The sequence below is a fragment of the Cyphellophora attinorum genome (genome assembly GCF_001299255.1).
Source record: "Cyphellophora attinorum strain CBS 131958 chromosome Unknown Contig23, whole genome shotgun sequence".
Taxonomy (NCBI): domain Eukaryota; kingdom Fungi; phylum Ascomycota; class Eurotiomycetes; order Chaetothyriales; family Cyphellophoraceae; genus Cyphellophora; species Cyphellophora attinorum.
Genome location: NW_017253251.1, coordinates 181,111 through 199,716, shown reverse-complemented (window position 1 = coordinate 199,716; position 18,606 = coordinate 181,111). Strand labels below are relative to the sequence as shown.

The 18,606-nt window shown below is 52.6% G+C and overlaps 10 protein-coding genes across 10 annotated transcripts; 6 read left to right on the top strand and 4 right to left on the bottom strand.

Moving 5' to 3' along the window:
• Nucleotides 1–301: 301 nt before the first annotated feature.
• On the top strand, nt 302–1,462 carry AB675_3971 (uncharacterized protein; the record flags this gene model as incomplete). The annotated part of the gene is made up of 1 exon (XM_018144071.1): nt 302–1,462. The coding sequence occupies one exon, from the start codon at nt 302–304 to the stop codon at nt 1,460–1,462; it is 1,161 nt and encodes a 386-aa protein (XP_017997562.1).
• Nucleotides 1,463–2,725: 1,263 nt separating this feature from the next.
• On the top strand, nt 2,726–3,689 carry AB675_3970 (Spherulin-1A; the record flags this gene model as incomplete). Its single annotated transcript, XM_018144070.1, has 3 exons — nt 2,726–2,801; nt 2,852–3,394; nt 3,457–3,689. The coding sequence occupies 3 exons, from the start codon at nt 2,726–2,728 to the stop codon at nt 3,687–3,689; spliced, it is 852 nt and encodes a 283-aa protein (XP_017997541.1).
• Nucleotides 3,690–4,269: 580 nt separating this feature from the next.
• On the bottom strand, nt 4,270–7,026 carry AB675_3969 (putative glutamate 5-kinase; the record flags this gene model as incomplete). The annotated part of the gene is made up of 4 exons (XM_018144068.1): nt 4,270–5,507; nt 5,577–5,768; nt 6,358–6,483; nt 6,531–7,026. The coding sequence occupies 4 exons, from the start codon at nt 7,024–7,026 to the stop codon at nt 4,270–4,272; spliced, it is 2,052 nt and encodes a 683-aa protein (XP_017997502.1).
• Nucleotides 7,027–7,390: 364 nt separating this feature from the next.
• AB675_3968 (pH-responsive protein 1) lies at nt 7,391–8,575 on the top strand (the record flags this gene model as incomplete). The annotated part of the gene is made up of 1 exon (XM_018144067.1): nt 7,391–8,575. One exon carries the CDS (start codon nt 7,391–7,393, stop codon nt 8,573–8,575), a length of 1,185 nt encoding a protein of 394 aa, XP_017997616.1.
• A 558-nt stretch (nt 8,576–9,133) lies between these two features.
• On the top strand, nt 9,134–10,024 carry AB675_3967 (uncharacterized protein; the record flags this gene model as incomplete). The annotated part of the gene is made up of 3 exons (XM_018144066.1): nt 9,134–9,149; nt 9,214–9,876; nt 9,930–10,024. The coding sequence occupies 3 exons, from the start codon at nt 9,134–9,136 to the stop codon at nt 10,022–10,024; spliced, it is 774 nt and encodes a 257-aa protein (XP_017997517.1).
• Nucleotides 10,025–10,668: 644 nt separating this feature from the next.
• On the bottom strand, nt 10,669–11,037 carry AB675_3966 (uncharacterized protein; the record flags this gene model as incomplete). Its single annotated transcript, XM_018144065.1, has 1 exon — nt 10,669–11,037. The coding sequence occupies one exon, from the start codon at nt 11,035–11,037 to the stop codon at nt 10,669–10,671; it is 369 nt and encodes a 122-aa protein (XP_017997551.1).
• A 328-nt stretch (nt 11,038–11,365) lies between these two features.
• On the bottom strand, nt 11,366–13,486 carry AB675_3965 (L-xylulose; the record flags this gene model as incomplete). Its single annotated transcript, XM_018144064.1, has 2 exons — nt 11,366–11,529; nt 12,706–13,486. 2 exons carry the CDS (start codon nt 13,484–13,486, stop codon nt 11,366–11,368), a joined length of 945 nt encoding a protein of 314 aa, XP_017997579.1.
• Nucleotides 13,487–14,664: 1,178 nt separating this feature from the next.
• AB675_3964 (uncharacterized protein) lies at nt 14,665–15,150 on the bottom strand (the record flags this gene model as incomplete). Its single annotated transcript, XM_018144063.1, has 1 exon — nt 14,665–15,150. The coding sequence occupies one exon, from the start codon at nt 15,148–15,150 to the stop codon at nt 14,665–14,667; it is 486 nt and encodes a 161-aa protein (XP_017997615.1).
• Nucleotides 15,151–15,496: 346 nt separating this feature from the next.
• On the top strand, nt 15,497–15,862 carry AB675_3963 (uncharacterized protein; the record flags this gene model as incomplete). Its single annotated transcript, XM_018144062.1, has 1 exon — nt 15,497–15,862. The coding sequence occupies one exon, from the start codon at nt 15,497–15,499 to the stop codon at nt 15,860–15,862; it is 366 nt and encodes a 121-aa protein (XP_017997510.1).
• Nucleotides 15,863–17,084: 1,222 nt separating this feature from the next.
• Nucleotides 17,085–18,383, top strand: AB675_3962 (uncharacterized protein; the record flags this gene model as incomplete). The annotated part of the gene is made up of 1 exon (XM_018144061.1): nt 17,085–18,383. One exon carries the CDS (start codon nt 17,085–17,087, stop codon nt 18,381–18,383), a length of 1,299 nt encoding a protein of 432 aa, XP_017997533.1.
• Nucleotides 18,384–18,606: the final 223 nt, after the last annotated feature.

The window sequence follows — 18,606 nt, the reverse complement described above, 5'->3', positions numbered from 1 at the left end:
TGTTACCTTGTTCTGTCGTCGCGCTCTCTGGAGGTGCGGCCTCGTTGCTCGAAACGGCCTTGCCGTGCGCGCTTTGTTGAACAGACGCAGGTCACAAGCCTCCGCTGCGACAGCGACCATGAGTACCAACAAAGAGCCATTGCTCCAAAGTAGTTGCGTCCTTTCTTTGTCCTGTTGCGCAATTGCTATTCTAGGATTTTCCACAGGCGCAGTGCGACGCCCGTGCTTCAGTCATGCAGCATGATTTATCAGGGTTGCGCCTCATGTTACGCCCGCTGCAGCGACATCCACAGTGCAATCAATGATTAGGTCAACGTGGGCCAAGCTGGTGTGGCCTTCCGACAAACAATCATCAAGCAATTTCTACGAACTGTCTGATATACTGCGTGAGTCACTCGAGTCTCCGATACCAGAAGATCCTCGAATTGGGTGGCAACCTTACAGTGAAGTCGAAAAGTCACGATATCTTCCATCAGCCCGACTACCCAGGTCGAGGTACACAGCGCATGCTGATCTCGAGGAGTATCACGCCGATGACGAACTCAGTGAGCTTCCCAGCCCCGTACAGGCAGAAGCGCAGACAAATATCGACCTGGTGAGCGCAAATGAAGACCGTTCTGGCCTTGCTTCAACGACCAAGGACAGGAGCCCAGACCTGTCTTCTTTCTCATACTACTACTACATCGACCCAGATCTCGTTCCCGAATCTGTACCTTCCGAGACACCCACAATCATCAGACGAGACCTCTTGGATCAGCGCGAAGGTCAAGCTCTGTCACCATGTGAGCCCATATCACGTGCCGATGAGTGGCGACAGGAAGTGGTACGATCACAAGATCTCGGCTTAGGACAAGATGATGCTCCTTTGGACGAGCCGCGTTCATCCGTGTACCAGCGCTTGCACGACACACCAGTCGAGTCTGGAGATACAGAACACGCAATCCGCACCTGGCAGGGTACCACAGCTGTTGGAAGTCTGGACAGTCCCAAGATGCCGCCTCCAAGTTTCATGGAACAATTTCAACTGAAGCCTGCTGCAGGCGTTGACGAAGAAGAAGACTTGTTTACACACGCAGAAGAAGTCGAAGATGAGACGGTAAGCGAATCATCATCGTCGTCTCGGACTGTCAGGAGCTTGCTGCTCGAGGAAGATACGTCCAAGGTGCTGGAATTTGGTGAGGAATTGCGCCAAGAAGCCCCGAGGAGGGTCCGCACCAGACGCCGACGCAGTACCGGGGGATCATCTGTGAGAACAAGGCAATTCAGACTCTCCCTGCACAAGGACCCAGCCAAAGCACTTGCCGATTTGTCAGACTATCAGGCTGTGTTTAGAAAGATCCGGGGCGATAGCGGCATTCGTCCTGAGCAGATCGAAGACAGACTGCAGCGACTGACAACCATGCTCAACAAGAGAGAGGCAACAGTGGAGGAGCTCGGGTCATTCTGGGAGGTACAGAAGTGATGCCTGCCACGATCGATGCAGTGGCGGCGTATCATAGCTGGACGTAAGTTGATTCTCTCTCATAGCTTAAGTTGATCCTGAGCACTAGCGTTTGCAGCGTTTGTGTACCAATCAAAGTCCCTTTTGCTGTGCTCGAGCTTTGTGGTCCCCCGAGTGTGGATTGACACGTGATTATCCACGTACTCATCGCCTTCATGTGTTGCAGATCTGGTCTGTCGAGTTCCTGCAGCTTGCCGTTGGGAAAACCATGATTTGGAAAGGGCAGTCCGGTTTTGGTCACTCCGAGATCTTTGGCACACCTCCTGCTCCATGAATCCACGGAGTATTAATATGCTCTTAGGTCTGTCAGAGTCGTTCCTCTCAACCTGAAACCCTGTCGAGCATCATTCGACTGTGTTCAGTTTTACGTCAAAATGCCAGAGTACCTAAACTCAGAAGCAAGACGTTTTGTGTCTGCGGCAGTGTCAATGATGCGTCAACAAGGCAGCAAGTCATGTGCCCAGAGAGACACATTTCGACAGCTGTCAATGACACACTGTTCAAAGTGCGGACTGCATGCGTTTTATATGAATGATCCACATCATGAGAGATTTATAATGGAGCTAAGTACTGTGCTGACAATTTTTGTTTTCTTCTTGTCTCCCCCTTCAGCACCAACGCCTTCACTACGTGCTCGGAGGAGCGCGACTTCTGTTTTCCTGCTCTCTTTGATGGCTTCCGAAGCTTGGTGCAAACACGATGTCGGCACTCACGTACCACTTTCGCTCTTTCCTCTTGAACTAGGAAGGGAGAACATGCTTCTCTCCAAAGCTGGATTCCCGTCGTTACACGAGAGCAGAGTTGCCTACGCGGACTCCCCTCGTCCACCTCCAGCCCGTAGCTGCAGCATTCCGCACCCATCCCGTCGATCTCAAGATCTCAGCCATTCCAACCTCTGAGATCCACGCTCTCGGCGACACGGTGAAACAGAATACTACCCGCCTTCGTCGCTAGCTGTTCCGGCACGAGGAATCAGCATGCCGGTCCTGCTCGACCAGCTCTCGCACAAGGCTTTCGCAAATTCGGTAGCGAATCAGCTGTTCACGAAAGCCAGTACCAGATTGCCAACGGGACCAATGAATCCTCGAAGACCAGCACCATCAGCTATGTAAATGCTTACAACAGCCTCCATCCCATGGGCATGGGATCCTGTTCCTTGGGTTCTGGATGCTCTGTGCGATATGAACGAGATAGTTGTACTTCGCGACCTATAAAGTCACACTCATGTCTACCTACGACTCAGCAGTAACTTATTGGACACAAGGAATCAGCTCTGAGCATTTACTACAGACCCTCGACAGTGAGTTCGTCCTGTGTGCACTTGCCGTGAGCATACTGACGCAAGACCAGTCAGCTACTTTCACATAATATCAAGCGCCATCATCTTGACTGCTCTGTCCACGATTTCCGTGGTCATATTACGACCATCGTCAACTACAATGCTGACGACACTCTTCCTCGCTGGCGTCTCAGCCGCCATCCTGAGCTCAGCGCTTTGCGAGGTGCCAACAAACCCGGACCTCAACCGCCAGTTGCGCAACACGCTCACCAGGGTCGAATTCGTCAACGCGCTGACCGGCGACGACACTGTGTACGACTTCTCAAAGGCCGTCGCGGATCCCCTCCACCCAGGCTCGGTCTTGAATGCGAATGCCGCAACCTTCCCCATGATTCAAGGTAGCGGTATGACAGTTGCCCAGATCAACTTGGGTCCCTGCGCTATGCTGTCGCCGCATGTCCATCCCAGAGCCAACAACATGGTGGTCGCGGTGTCCGGCCAAACCAAGACCTTCATGCGCACCGAAAACGGAGCCAACGACATCATCACCACGCTCACGCCGGGCAAAGCGACGATGTTCTTTTCTGGAAGCGTACATAACATGTACAACGAAGGTAAGTCGGCGCTTTCAAACCCACTCAGAGCACTGGCAGCACAAATTGACCGCTTCCAACAGGCTGTGGCAACAACCTGCTCTACTCGTTCCTGAATTCCGACGATCCAGGAACGCTGAACATAGCCCAAGCCTTCTGGGCATCTGGCCAAGACATGGCAATGAAGGTCATGCCTATGATCCAGCTTGATAACGGCAAGGATTGGAACGATACTGGGAAGGACATTCCGGACTGGGGCCTCGGTGGACAGGATGGGACTGATAACTGTAGGAGGATGTGTAGGATGATTTCATAGGCGTGGATATGGATTCGGACCAGGCAGTCACTGACCACAAACTGGGCGTACTTCCTACAGTGCCCTCCCTAGCCATAAAGTTCTTGAGGTAGCAATCTTTCACACTGATGCAAAAGTGAGGCTCCATCAATCCCACCGACTCGATTAATGTGATAGTGTCAGATCCTCAGCGGCCTCCCTGGCCGAGAAATCCATGATGAGCAGCATTTATGGCTCGAGTACAGAAAGGTGGTAGACTTGAAGAAAACGGCCAGTACCTACAGTCACAGCTCGCCAGGGAGGCACCGGCAGCGATGACGGTGTGCCGTCGTGGATGTGATGAGTCAAGGCCTCGTTGAGACTTGTTCCATTGTATGTTCATATGTTCGATCCCTGGAAATGCTCACTTACACCTGCCTATTTCAGACCCGCCTTTACCTTTGCACCTTCCTTCGCCTTGGATGCCATGTAAACCACTATGGGAGCGTGAGCGGCATATTGAAATCTACAACTTCCAATGCAGAGGCCGCCTGGCGGAGCTGTCGATTCGAGGCTAGAAATGTAGATCGTACGAATTTTGACGGCTGGGAGGGCGCTGACCCTACACTTCGGAAGCGGCAGGCGTTTCCGCAGCTGGAGTGATGTGGCCTGCATTCGGCGTCCTACTGCCCTCTTCTTCTTTGCTGATGTGCAGGTCTCTCAGATCGGATATGCTGGCGTCTGGTGTCCTTGAGGCGGCCTTTGTGGGAGTCTGTGGGGCTGGTGTTTCGGGTCGGCTGGCTCTGCTGCCTGCATTCGCGTGCTCTCGTAGACTTACGTTTTCTCTGAATGCCACGTATTCGCTGTCAGCGTATCCAAGCACGCTTGCAATATCTTTGCTTCTCAGGCCACGAATGCGCGCTACTTCTGTGCTTGAGTAGTTGACAACAGCCCGTCCAATCTCTTCGCCGTTATCGTAGTCGATGAACTCCATGGCTGGTTGACTGAAGGTGGATATTGAGCCCTCGAGGGTGGTATCTGCACGAGGTGAAAGTGACCCCATCTTTGTGCGGTCGACGACGATGAGTCTGACGGCTTCCTGTTGCGCAAAAGTCCCCGTCACAGCGACGATGCCTACAGGGAGGAGTCCTGCGTGGGTGGAGAGTGCGGCAGCGGCGCCTCGATCAATATAGATCGAGCCGTGCGGGTGTAGACCGTGTAGAATCCAAAAGGCACGGCTGCGAATCGGCGTAGCAGATGGGAGGAAGCGGGTATGCAAGGGTGGGACATTCGGAGCAGGAGACGATATGCCGTTCGCTGACGACGTGTCAGGATGGAGGTAGTGGATTATGTTTGAAATGTTACCGGGCTTCGATGAGTTCGTGATTATGGTGGACGTGCCTGCAGCTGTCGCCAGCCGAGCAGCAGTGATCTTAGTCGCCATTCCTCCGGTGCCAAGAGCCGAGCCTTTCGAGGACACATCGGCTTGCAGACGGTCGATGTCCTCAACGACAGTTATCGGCTGTGCGTCCGGGAACGCCCGTGGGTTCTTGTCGTAGAGGCAGTCGACGTCTGTCATGAGGAAGAGATAGTCCGCGTTGACCATAGCGGCCGTAATAGCGGACAAAGTATCGTTGTCACCGAATTTGATTTCAGAGACAGAGATGGTATCGTTTTCGTTGACGATGGGTATCACACCAAATGACAGACATTCGGCCAGTGTGTTCTGCGCATTGAGGTACTGTGTCCGGTCGGCGATGTCGTTGCGTGTGAGGAGGACTTGTGCGACTGGCTGATCCATATGTCCGAACAGTGAATCCCATATCGACATCAGCGAGATTGTCCAATTGCTGCCAAAGCCTGGTCCCTCGTGTCAGCAAGAAACGACATTCTGGTCGGTCTGAACGGCGGATCCAGTCCCAAGCGTACTGACCTGAACTTGAGCCAGATGTTTCGGCCTTTTCGGGATCGTCATCCGCTTCAAGCCAACAGCAATAGCCCCAGACGAGACGATGACAACCTTATGGCCATCTCTGCGTAATCTTATGGCAGTCTCCACAATAATTGACAGTATCGACAATATTGGCTCATGTGTGCGTTCGTCAACGATCGACGAGGAGCCTAGTACCACGGTTAGTTCGTCGCCTTTTGTCATGGCTAAGGTCTGCCTTTTGCTGGATTCTGTACCAATTTTTATGACAATAGTCAAGTGATGTTTGAGCTTCATCTCGAATGAACGTGAGAGATCTCAACTACGGAGGACCATGGGTACAAATATAACATGTTCACTTGAAGCAAAAGGTGACAGATGCAAACATCGAAGTGAAGGGTGCAGAGCCCGCCCTGGAGTATTTATTGACTAGGTGAAGTATCTAGTAGGTAGACATTGACATTGAAGTGAGTCAACCGGTATCGGTCACGCCTTTCAGTCTGGGCGCCAAGAAACCTTGATTGGGCAAGAGCATCCTTGTCTTCAAGTTCTGCTCCTTCTCCTGCCTCTGATGTTCCTACTTCTCTACGAACACGTATCATCATTGAGCTCAATTGATGACATATCCACCATCAACTACCATGGCATGCCCCTGGACAAAAGAGGCTTTCGTGGAGCACAAGAACAGCGCACAGTCAGCAATCTCCTGAACAGTGCCCATCCTTTTCATCGGAGCTATGTCGATAGCGGGCTTCAATAATTTTACTCTTTCCTCACTACCAGTTGTCATTGGTGTTGCAATGATGCCTGGACAGATTGCGTTGACTCGGATGCCATGCTCGGAGTAGTCAATGGCATCGCACCGCGTCATGCCTATTACTGCGGATTTACTGGCACAGTATGCCGCTACACGTGGTCAGTCGTTCTTCAAACCAACACAAAACAGTACTCACGAGCTCTTGGGCGTCCAACGATACCCAGCTGGCTTGCGATATTGACTATAGAACCTCGTTCGCCTGGCCGCCCATCATGGCTTTCCAGCGGTTCTTGCTGCACCATCTGCTTTAACTCAGCTCTCGAGGAGAGCCAGCAGCCCCGATAATTCACGTTAGTGATTTTGTCGAAGTCGTCCAGAGATGTGTCAGTCGAGCTTTGGTTATTGCCCATTATTCCAGCACAATTGACTGCGTAGTCTATGCGTCCAAACTTCTCAACGACTAACGTGAAAAAGCCGTCAACAAATTCGTGGTCGGAGATGTCTCCAGCATGCGCCAGTACTTGAACACCAGCATACTTCTCCTTGATCTCGGCAGCTGTCTTATCCAGCAGGGAAGCATTGATGTCAGTTATTGCGATTCGGTTGCAACCCTCACCAGCAAAAGCTTTAGCGATCGCCTGTCCCATCCCCGTGCCCGCTGCGCCAGTCACGACTGCTACCCCTGGAAACATTTCGAGAGTTTGATCACTGTTGGTGGAACCGCAAGTCGCAGGAGAGTGGCATCTTCGCTACAGAAGGGTGATGTTTGCCTTTCTCCAAAGATCGGCCATGTCCATGAACGGATATGCCCGACAACTCGGGTGATGCAAATTCGTACAAGTGACTGACTCACGTAGCTACGGCCCTTACTGACACAATATGCAGCATCCTGATACCCAATTGTATCTGGGCGAGGCTGACGTTGCCTTCCTTACCCGATTGGACGAAAGCTAGGCAACCACCTTGCCTTCACAGGCGGCCGGTGTTCCATAAAAATAGTCAACGATCTCTGCTCGTTCCCGAGGCACGACCTCTGTTCTTGAGGCAACCGACCAAATGAATTCGCCAGAAATACCAGCAGGTAACAACCGGCCACGAGTTTCACCCCTATCCATTTCACAGAATCGCTTTTTGCTCGATGATGGGAAAATCTTCATCTTTCGCGGCGTGGTCTACCAGATCCCCAGTCGCAGAAGAGCAGCTGTCCAGCCCGAGACATCTGATCACGTCGACTCCACTCCAAAATTCCGCTTCGCAAAACGCGACGCACTCAACGACGACCGTTATGAAGCATTCGCTCGGGATGTGGCACTCTTTGAGGAGCTGAGCATCAATTGCCTATGGATCTATCTGGTTGCTCCAGAAGTCTCACACGCTCGATGCATGGCTCTACTCGCCGAGAAGGGTATTTATGTCTTCATCGGGCTATGGACCCCATTGCAGTGTATCAACCGGATGGCGCCCCGAGAAAGCTACAATCATGATCTACTGAAACGTTCTTACAGCGTCGTCAATGCCTTTCGAGGCTATTCGAATGTTGCTGGCTTTGTAGCCGCTGATCACGTTGTGAACAACGTTCGAAGTACTGTGGCAGCAGAGGTGGTTATGGCCGTGGTCAGGGACGTGAAGTGCTACATGAGGGTAGTTGCTGATCGCATGGGGGGCAGGGTTGTCCCTGTAGGTGTAGCGGATGCAGAGTGGGCAGCAATCGAATCGCCAAGCCCGGCATTCTACACGGCAGGCAGCAAGCAACAACAAGTGGACTTCTATGCTTTCACCAACTATCAGTGCTGGCCGTCCACGGCCGAAGACGGGAGACAGAAATGGAGAGCTCTGCTTGGAAAGCTGAAAGCGATCGGTGTGCCCGTTGTGGTCAGCGAGTACGGGAACAACTCGATTGAGCCGCGTTCATTCGATGAGACAATACAGCTGTACGGTGACGAGATGAGGGCTGTTGTGTCTGGTGGCTTCGTGTACGAATTCACACAAGAGGCGAATCGCTATGGCTTGGTGGTGATAGAAGACGGCAGTGCAGTCAAATTGCCAGATTTTGCTACACTACGAGCCAAACTCAGCGAGGTTAAGGAGCTTTTGGTGGACTCTGAGTCGATTGCTCCAGCCTCGAATGCTGGAGGTGTCCAGGACTTTCCGCCCACAACTTCAGAATGGCTGGCGGGAAGTAAGCCGATGCCGTCGCCATTGCCAGTGGAACATTACCTAGACCAGGAAACGGAACAGTAAATGATTTTTGATTGACTCTTAGACATTGCTTTGAATCTCAACGGCATTCTTTTCCGCTCCGCCACAGTCGCTGAGCTCAGTTTTCCACGGCTCTGCCTAAGACCCGACTCACCGAACCCAACTGGTGCCTGGACTAAGCCCAAGCTGGGGTCGAAACAAAAGCAGGTTTCGTCTGAAGCGTGGGGTTGATTGGTCTGTGCTCACCCATACGCTTGGCCCGTGACGCACTGGCCAAACAAGGACGCCTCGGCGTGCAGGCGACCAGGCTCAAATAATGTGGCCAGCGTCTCCAACATTGATCACACGCAACCCCCCTCAGTATGAAGCGAAAGACGTAGTACGAACTAGACAAATTTTTTATCGTAAACCCCTCTTCTTGCCTTCGACGATCTCACTGCCTCTTGGAAAGCAAGACCACCGATCGACCAAGCGTCCCGTTTGACCCTCTGCAGGAGTGAAGAAAGCGAGAAGAGCATTTTACCGGGTGCCTAGTCTGACACCAGGCTTTGATATACTTGGAACTGTACCTCCGTAAGAGAGCTACAGCTCAAAGCCACCATGGCGATCAAGGACTGTTCGTGCTTTCCTCCCATTGACAACCATCTCTGCCAGCCGAAGCAGCTGCTAACAGTGGGCAGACAACCCGTTCGCCAAACGCTCAGAATTTTCCGCCACAAACCTCTGGGCTTACAAGATCCTGACCATCTTCTCATGGCTGTTACTGGTCATAACCGGTGCATACTACACATTCGCCAGGCCCGAACGCCATCATGGCCACAGCCCGGGACGAACGATCTGGGGACAGAACCATGTCTGGAACACACCCTTCTCGCTCAATGCCATCGTAACGTCCATCTACTGGGTCGTTACCCTCATCTTCCAGCTCAACTACATTCGCTTCCTCTGGAGCTCGGACACTGAGTATGTCAACAGCAGTGCGAACGTTGGCAGCCACTATATCCTGAACAACCTCTTCCAGTTTGGTTTCATCATGTGCTGGGTCCGAAACCACTTCTGGCCTGGCGAAGTGATCCTCATTGCCAACCTTTTCAACCTCACCTTCCTCTACTTCCGCAACCCAAAGACTCCCCTCTGGATCCACGCGCCTGTGGTCTCATTCCCATATGCCTGGAACTACGTGGCCATCCTCTGGGATGGTGCAGCGGCGGTCCATGCCCGAGACCTCCCAGCTCGGATCCTTGCCAACATCGCGATCTGGGGCATCCTGGTCATTGGCGGATTCTTCCTAGTCACCTTCAAAGACTGGACAATGGGTGTTGCCCTGGCTATTCTCTCACTATGTAAGCTGCCTGGGAAACACTCTTCAAGCTTTCTCGATACTGATATCTCCTAGCCCTGGCACTCGCCCAGTTTGCAACCAAGATCATCGCCTTCCAGTGGATCTTTGCGTTTGTCATCTTTGGCGTTCTGCTCCTCGCTCCGCCGTGATCGCCGCGCCCGGCGCCTTCGGCACTGACAAGAGCGCCAGAGGAGAGGGCGCGGTGGTCAGTGAAGATCGCGAGCGTGAGCCTCTTCTGGCCGATGGCAACTGAATGGCGAAGCCGGACCGATCGTCAAGGCCAGTCCCAGTGTTCTACGGACGGTGTTCGCACATCATCACTGCGTTAGACCAGTCTCACTCAGAGCAGTCTGGTTAGGCCACAGATTACACACTGTTCCTTTGCACACAACTCGATGCAATCACACGAAGATACACACAGTCATTCAATCGGCGTTCTGGGCTCATCATGGGAGATCCTCCCGCCTACCAAATCTTGTATCTAGCTCTCGCTCTCGCACATATCGCACGCTCGCTCTAGCAAATCCACATTTGGAAACACGTGCCAGGAAAATGAGGAGTTTTGTCTATTGGGATACTTGCGTTAGCCTGTCTGTCGAATCTGTCTCATTTCCAAGGAGTTTTCATCTCGTCCATATAGGCAGCAAGTCAGCCAGATACCCTAGGCAATTTCATCTATTTCTGATCCAGTCGAACAATGACATTTCTGCCTTCCTGACCATCCTCTGTCTCACCACAATTCCACCATGTAAATGCTCTCGCGCTTCTTAAGCAGCGTTGGAGAAGAAGCCTCCTATCTCCTCACCCAAGCACCAACACTCCTCACAACAACTCCACTCGCCGTAGTCCATGCCACCGCCATGCCGGCCGCTGCGGTGGCCGGCGGGCTAGTCGATGTCAGCACAGGCTGAAGTCTGACCACCGCCATTCCTTGGGCAGGCTGAGGTGGGCCCGCTGGCTGCACAGTGCAAGTGATCGTTCTCGTTGTGCTTGTCGTCGTAGCAGGGACAGTAGGAGGCGCGGATGCTGGCTGTGCCGCTGGGGTGCTGGGATTGAGGGCGAACACGGCAATGCCCGTGGTAGGACGCGGACTGTCTCCTGGGTTGATCGTGATGCGGCCACAGGGTGGGATGGTGGCATAGTCATAGTATGGGTGTGGCATGCTGGCGGATATTGGAAGTGAACGTTCGCAGATGGAAATGGTCTCGCGAATTGTGGTATTTGGACTTGGCAGAAGAGTTGTGAATGGATTCGTTGGGTAGCCAGTCGGTCTGTGTACGCTGCATCAGAGAGCTTGTGGTTATATCTGTTGATATATGACGGACCGTGGCCTGGGCTGGGACAGACTTTGAACTCGTGTGCTGCGTCCCGGCCGCAACGCTGGCGTATAGGAGGCTGATGGGCGGGCCTCTGTCTTCGCCCGGGCGTCACGCGACAGTGCCTCTCACTCATGTCTGCTGAGTCTGCTAGCCTATTGCGAGTCGATGTAATCACATGCCTAGGTGGGGGTGGGCAAGGCACGTATCCTCCCATAGGTCATCCTGACGAGCCTTGAGTCTGTGCTGTGCCTTCTTGATCTGCGTTTGTAGTTGTGGTGTCCTAGGATAAGATGTCTCCAGCTTGGTAAGAAGATCGCGCTCGATCATTACGCGCTCTATTTCAACGTCAGTAGTCCCGAAGGAAAAGTCTTTGAGTCGAGGCACAATTGGCTTTCTTCCACCATAAGAAGGATATCCCTCTTGGAGTGCTCGGGCTTGTCGAGCATGAACTAGCTGGCGCTGGACATTGGATATCTGATATAGTTGATGATGGGTGGCTAGTGCCATTTGCCTTTCGGCCAGAGTAGCAGCGCATCTGCAAAAAGCTCTGGTCGGGTGCGTATGTGTCTCTGGTAAGGACGTGATAGGGACAATACTTTCGCGTAACGTGCAATGTATCATATCATTTGGATATGATAAGCGCTTGACGATTCGTCGATGGTCAGCCCTCGATGTTTGGAGCTCTGCTAAGCGTGTGATTCGCTTGCTGCTTTTCACTCTTTCATTATGGTTCTTGGAGGTGAGAGCAAGAGACATAATGTCGACTGGATCTGTTTCTAGATATACTAGGAGAACTTCGAAGACATCGTTGTGGAGTTTGTTGATGGCGAGCTCTCTGTTACTGCCTGTTGTGCCGTTAGCTTTTGGTCTGCTAAAAAAGGTTCCAGGCGACATACGTCTTCTCTTCGAGCTAGCGGTGACATTACGTGCCCAGTTGATAGATGGTCCGAGTCCATGTCTGATACGCTGGTGAGGGGTATTCTCGGTCTTTGACTCTTCCTTGTAGGCGGAGAAGGCATCAATTTCTCAGTTATGATGTGGCAAAGGCTGTGAACAACTGATGAGTACCTTGTTGAATACCTTATTTAGGACACCCCGATGAGAACTTTGTACAAGCACTCGATCAGGCTGAGAACCACGTGACATCGACAAGACTGCTTATGAAGGATGTCCAACTCACGGTCACCAGGCTACAGTATCCTGGGTTGGTGTCTGCGCCATAAGCGACCACAGTATTTTGAGCTGGCAGGGGAAAGGCTGTCAGAGCACATATTGGCGCGAGCGACCTTGGACAAGGGGCATCCAGTGAGGTCTTCAGAGAGCCAAGGAGAAGATGGACTGCTGTATTGCTCGGGAATTGTACGTTATCGTATAGTAAAGCCTGTCAAATAAGTGCAAGTCAGTACACTTTGCGGAAGGGAAACCGCCTTCACGATCGCAGGCGGCGGTATGCACGAAGCATCCAATTGCACGACAAGTGCCATAAGTTAGCAGGAAGGACCACAACATACCTCCATCTATCCTAATATCCGTCCCGTTGAGCATCCCGTTCCCATCCCTACACAACCACTCCATCGCTCTGGCAATCTCATCCGGCTCAGCGAACCTCCCTGTCGGGATCTGCCGCAGCATATCATCCCGCTTCTCTGGGTCGGCCCACGCCTTCCTCCCTAGCTCTGTCATCGCCACAGTTGGACTTACGCTGTTGCTCGTGATGCCCTCTGGACCCCACTCCAGCGCTTGCGACCGAACGAGGCCGAGCAGTCCAGCTTTCGAAGCGCAGTATGCGCCGTGGCTAGGTAGGGCTACATGTGCGGCTTGGCTGGAGATGGACACGATGCGGCCAGGTGGTTTAGTGCCGGTGCTTTTAGTCTTGGTGTACAGGTTGTAGAAGGCGTTGCTGACGATGAAGGGACCAAGGAGGTTGGGCAAGATGTTCTTGGCTGCTTCCGCCGCAGAGGTCTCGGTCAGAGGCTGGACAGAGACGTAGCCTGCTGCGTTGATGAGTATTGAAGGGAAAACGGGCGAGCCTTGCGAGGAGAGGTCAGTGCTGATAGCTGCAAAGGCCTTGGCTACAAGGTCCTCGTCCGTGATGTCTGCTTCGTAGGTCTTTACGTTGTCGGGTGCTGGGTTGCCGAAGGCGCCCTCGAGGAGTTTGTCTCGGCGGTCGGCCTCAAATGGAGCGTATAGAAGAGCAAGTGCTGCGCCTTCTGCGTGCAAAAGTTTGGCGGTTTCTGAGCCAAGTCCGCCTAAGCCGCCCGCGATGACAGCTAGTCGACCTTTGTATGCCATTTGTGTCAGATGTCAGTATGGTCTGCCAGCGATACCGAGTCAGCGATTTTCTGATTCTAGAATTCCAGTGTGTACACAGATGAGGATGATCGATGTTGTCTGCCTCAACCCCTCACGATGGACATGACGGCATGGGGAAAGTGTGGGGGATGCGGAGGTCTTCAACACTCCCATATGTATGATATTTCTACATATTCATCAGTATCGACTCAGTTTCTGACCGTCGTCCAGTTCCAATATGGCCTGATCAGCAGCTCTTGAAAAAAGAGCGGAAGGCCAGCGATATGTCTCTCGGTCGATGTATAGCTTGACTCGATATGATTGGCGCCTGTCTCTCGCGATACGTCCGATTGTCCTGCACCAACCGTGGCGACCAAATTCAGACCGCAGAGCAGTAATTGGACCGACTGACCCACCTGCCGTGGCGGAATTTTCTTCGTAACCGCTAGGACACGTGTGTGATGTCGCTGCGCCAGTCAATGGACTTGACGTAGATTTCTTTCGCAGATTCTGAGGCGTATGCGTCCCGCAAGCCTGGTGGGCCAGACGCACAGGCGCGAGGTGTGCTGACCCGCTTCTTGTGATGAGGATACGATGACATGGTAGAAGTACAGCAAGGCCTCACAAGCGTAGTGGATCGCCTCAGACTTCTCGCCGTCCTCATGATCCGAACGAAATGGTGTGGCTGAGCCGCAACATGTGTTGATTGACCAAGCGGGTTTCGCAGTGGTCACTATGCTTGACATGCACCATGAGTGCCGCACGAACACTTTTCGCCAAGTCCGGCCGTTGTTAGAGAAGACCGAATCTGGAAACTGTCTCAGCTGCCTTCGACGCGCTATTGCCAACCGACTCGTCGCGAGTGAATACACCAGGAAGCACCCTGGTGCCGCGTGATTCGACATACAGTGAATAGCTTGTGGCCGAGTCAGTGTCCCGTGTCTGCGCCTGGTCTTCACTTTGTGGAAGAGGTATAAGTTGGCGTGTCGACGTTGACTCTCTTCGTCTTTCTTCTTTTCCCCAAGCCAAGCCAGACGCGCCGTGGAACTCTTGCTATGCCAAGATAGCATCTATTGCTAGTTGATGGGGCGAGTGTGAGGCATGTCCGATAGCAGGTTATGCTTGCAGTTCAGATGACCTGCGAGCAAGTCCGTGTTGCTGAAGTCGTCGTCGACCGCTCACACCAGACTCATGCAGCTCCTCTTCTTCATCTTCCTCTTCTCTTTCTGCTTCCACTCCCACCACCTTATGGCTGCTGCCATGCCCTTACAGCGAAGTGTATGCTTGTATATGGCACGCTCTGCCCTTGTTGCAGCAGAAAGGTCTGCTCCTAGGTCTTCATCGTCCACATCGTCATCGGCCAGATCGAGCGCCTCTGCGTCTCGTGCATCGACTAACGTAGAGAATGAGACCCTCTTCACCGGCCCACGTCTTGGACCGCCGGAGTAGAGTGAAGGAGCTCGAATCGAGGGTGCAGAGTCTGTGGACCGAGTCTCAGTTGTACGTATGGAGTCATTTGAAGAAGTGTACGGACGTGATGAGGACATTGTGTCCATAGTCGCTGTCGACGGGTGTGAATGTAATGAGTCGCGAGGAGGGAAGTCTAGGTCTATAGCCAACAACGTATCGATCAGTGGAAGACAGTCGAACATGTGCGGTGGCATTGCGAGCTGTCGTTTCTATAGTGAGCTTGTTGTGCAGCTCGTGTGTCGTGACACGAAGTTACATGCTTCCTACCAGAGATGGAGCAGCAAAAGTGTCCTTGATATCCACGGTTTCATGTCGGTGAAGGATAAGCTATCGCATTGAGTCCGTGTTGTTATTAGTACTGCACCTAAGCGACGGCTCACAGGCAGCTTGCAAGCATGTTATGCCCTTGCCAGCCAAGCCGATAACAGTAAGATGTAAGACGACGACCCACGTGTAGATTCTAGATTGAGACTGTTGCTGATTGTTGTGGTGAGACAGATCTGCTCAATCTGGCGACCAAGCTAAAACGCGCAGATCGTTATGCACGAGACCGCGGCACGAGCTGTCGGCGCGGATGCAGCAGCGCATCATCCATGCCGCCATTTCGTGTTGCTATCAAGCCAGTATTTTGAAATGATGGTGTTCTGGAACTTTAAGATGGATGTTTTATCCAAGATCAACCACGCTATTTACGCCAAGCGAGCGCTTTGGGATCAGCCACCTGCAGGCGAGCTCCAGTTTGTGAGACATCAGCCACTCGGCATCACCTTCGTCAGGAACCCGGCCAAACTGGCGATGGAAAGCCTCATCCGTGGCGCCGTCAATATTCCTGCTGTCAACCATGTGGAGTTGATCATGGCCATGTTCGCGAAAGGACACTTTTCGGCGAGTGCGGCTGAGCAGTGATAACGTCTCGTGGTCCCTAGGATCGGGAAATTTGATCTCTGCATTTTGCCATGAGACATGCATTTCGCAATGTTGGCAAGATGTCAAAGTACTTGTCGAGAACCTGGCTCTCGCAGGCACGCCTAAGCAGTCCCTGGACAGACTTATGCAACTTAGATTTGCTTATCGTCAGTATTCGAGAGGTCTAGTAGCGCGAAACTACAGTAGAAAGGCAACTGTTCAGGGATCAGCAATCGAACAGCAATGCCTTCCCTAGCTTGTGAGTCTGGCTATGGTGAACTGATGAGTGTTGAAACACGGATTCGTTTTGCGGAGAGAAACTTTCTGTCCATGCGCATCATGTTCTGGAACGGCATAGGCCAATAGCGCATAGCCATGGTCTGAGGCCTATACTGAGTTCTTTGGCTGCACCAAGTTCGGCGTCGAGGAACTTACCGCTGGTCTTGGCGACAAGAGAGCATTCGCCGTGGATCGTGAAGTCAGATCCTCTAGACTTCTGGACTTCCAGCGATGTCAGTATGAGCCAACAAACAGACCCAGACATCGATGACTATCACAGCTCGCATGTCAGCTACCCTATCGTGAGGTCTTGTCTTCATAGTACTCCACCCTTGGGTTGCTATAGTCAGGCGAACATGCGTGCAGTGCCTGACATTCGAGAAGACAGTGAAGCAGAACCCAGCGGTGAGTGTCCTCGTAGATCGAGGGTGCCTATTTTGTTGTGCTTGAATTCCTTTGGTTGACCAGGAAGCCCGGTCTGGGCGGCCTTTGCTGAATGGCATGAGACTGTACCTGCTCATCGGCGCTGGCACGCGACGTGTAACCCATGCCAAACAGTTGAGAAACCACAATGACGGTCAGAGAGCATAGCCATGTTCAGAATGCCGCACAATGAAGTCCCTAGATACAGTGGCCGGGAACGGTAAAAAGTGTGGGGTACAGATCGGTACTGTAAATGGAAGTTTTCGGGGGCGCGTCTTTTCGACGCGTGCGAAGCGCGTTTCAATCTAGACGCTGTTCTCGAACCTCGACTACAAAGCAACGGGTATCCTACTCAATGAACACATAGTGATCATTTTTGCTCGTTGAGTTGTGATCGCACCTTCCGTGTTACGATTGATCTACAAGGAAGTTTCTCTGCATCGCTCCTTCCCCATCTCTGTGTTCGTCAATCAAGGAAGGCACGATCCTGCTCTGCACCTTCCTACAACTTCGCAGCACCATGGCACCTTCCTCACGAACAAATCGTCGCCAACAAACAAAGCAACAACCAACATTGTCGTCTTTCAGTCGCATCTCGAAAAGCGTTACTGTAACGAGCACCACGAAACCGAAGTCGACCGTCGCGAAAGAGCTCGCCCTCACCAAGCTTGAAAATGATCGGAAACCCGAGCGCTATGTACCGAAGACTACAAAGTCGTCCAACAAGCAAAGGAAGAGGGACTGGTCGGACAGCGAAGATGACTCTGCAGAGGTTGTCGAGTTCTTCAGCTCGTCAAAGCGCGTCAAAGTGCAGCTTCCGACGCCGCCCAAATCACCGAACAGGAAGCGCGTCTTGGTGGTCGCCCGCCCTGCTGACGCTCAGGAGCTTGTCTCGATCTTCAGCGCAGTTCTGAAGGCATTTGCGCTGCATCGAGCACACAATGGGCCGGCAACTCCTGCTGAACTGAGCGCACTACTTGAAAGTGTGACTCGACTATACCAAAGAAGATCAGTCACGGTCATTGATCTACAGCGAATCTTGGGCGTGTTTGAACAAGACGAAAACACAGCCGAAGCGACCCAGCAAGTACGACACGTACGTGGTCCATTCCAGCTGAAGATTGTTGGCATAGGCTCGAACCGACGACAACTACTTGAGCTCCAACAGAGTGCGGACTTCTCGGAACGAAACTTGCAGAGTCAATTTGAGTCTCAGCTCGACATACTCTTGCAGCGGCATGGCCGAACAGTGCAGGATGTTCCGCTTCTGGCCTTCGAAATGGGTGCGCAAACCACCATGCGGCAGAACAAGGCGTCGGAAACACTGAAGCACATCCTGTCAGGTCGCAAGGCGGAGTTATCAATGGACGAGCTTTCCATTTCGGATGGCGGCGAAAATTCGAGTGTGACGATCAAGTCGCGAACATTGTCACTGTTCGATCGAGTCAAAGCAAAGCAGCTTGCCACCGCTGCCATCGACACTCCAAGCGCTGAAGTACTTCGCCGCAAACATGCTGTCGCTCGTATGGCGGAGGTGGTCGAGATCTTGCGAATGAAACAACAGCAGAAGCTTGGAGGTTACAGCGGTGCCGGTGCTGGTGGGAAAGTCTCATTCGCGTGGAAGCAACTCTTGAGCGAACTCAGAGCCAGCATGGCGATTCCGATGGGTGACGATGAGCTCAAGCTGTGCTTGGAGATTCTCTCAAAAGAGGTGAACGATGGATGGTGCACAATATTCGAGCTGGGAGCTACTAAGAGCGTGGTCTTGATGGGTACTCCGAGGAGTGGTTCAGAGATTGTGAAGGCTCTAAAGGCATGATGTGTCTGAGCGGTCTTTCACATGCATGTGAGCGCCTCACTTGCAGCACCGCATAGGCCTTCGATCATTGACCAAGCAAGCGTTGATACATAGATAGACAGAGCGAGTCTGATGAACTTGGAATGCATTTAATGAATTTCGAGACCGGTTGACGACAGGCAGTCGTCCTCCGCTATGCCTAATCCACGTTAGTGTCAGAAATCTCTTGGCATCATCCCCGACT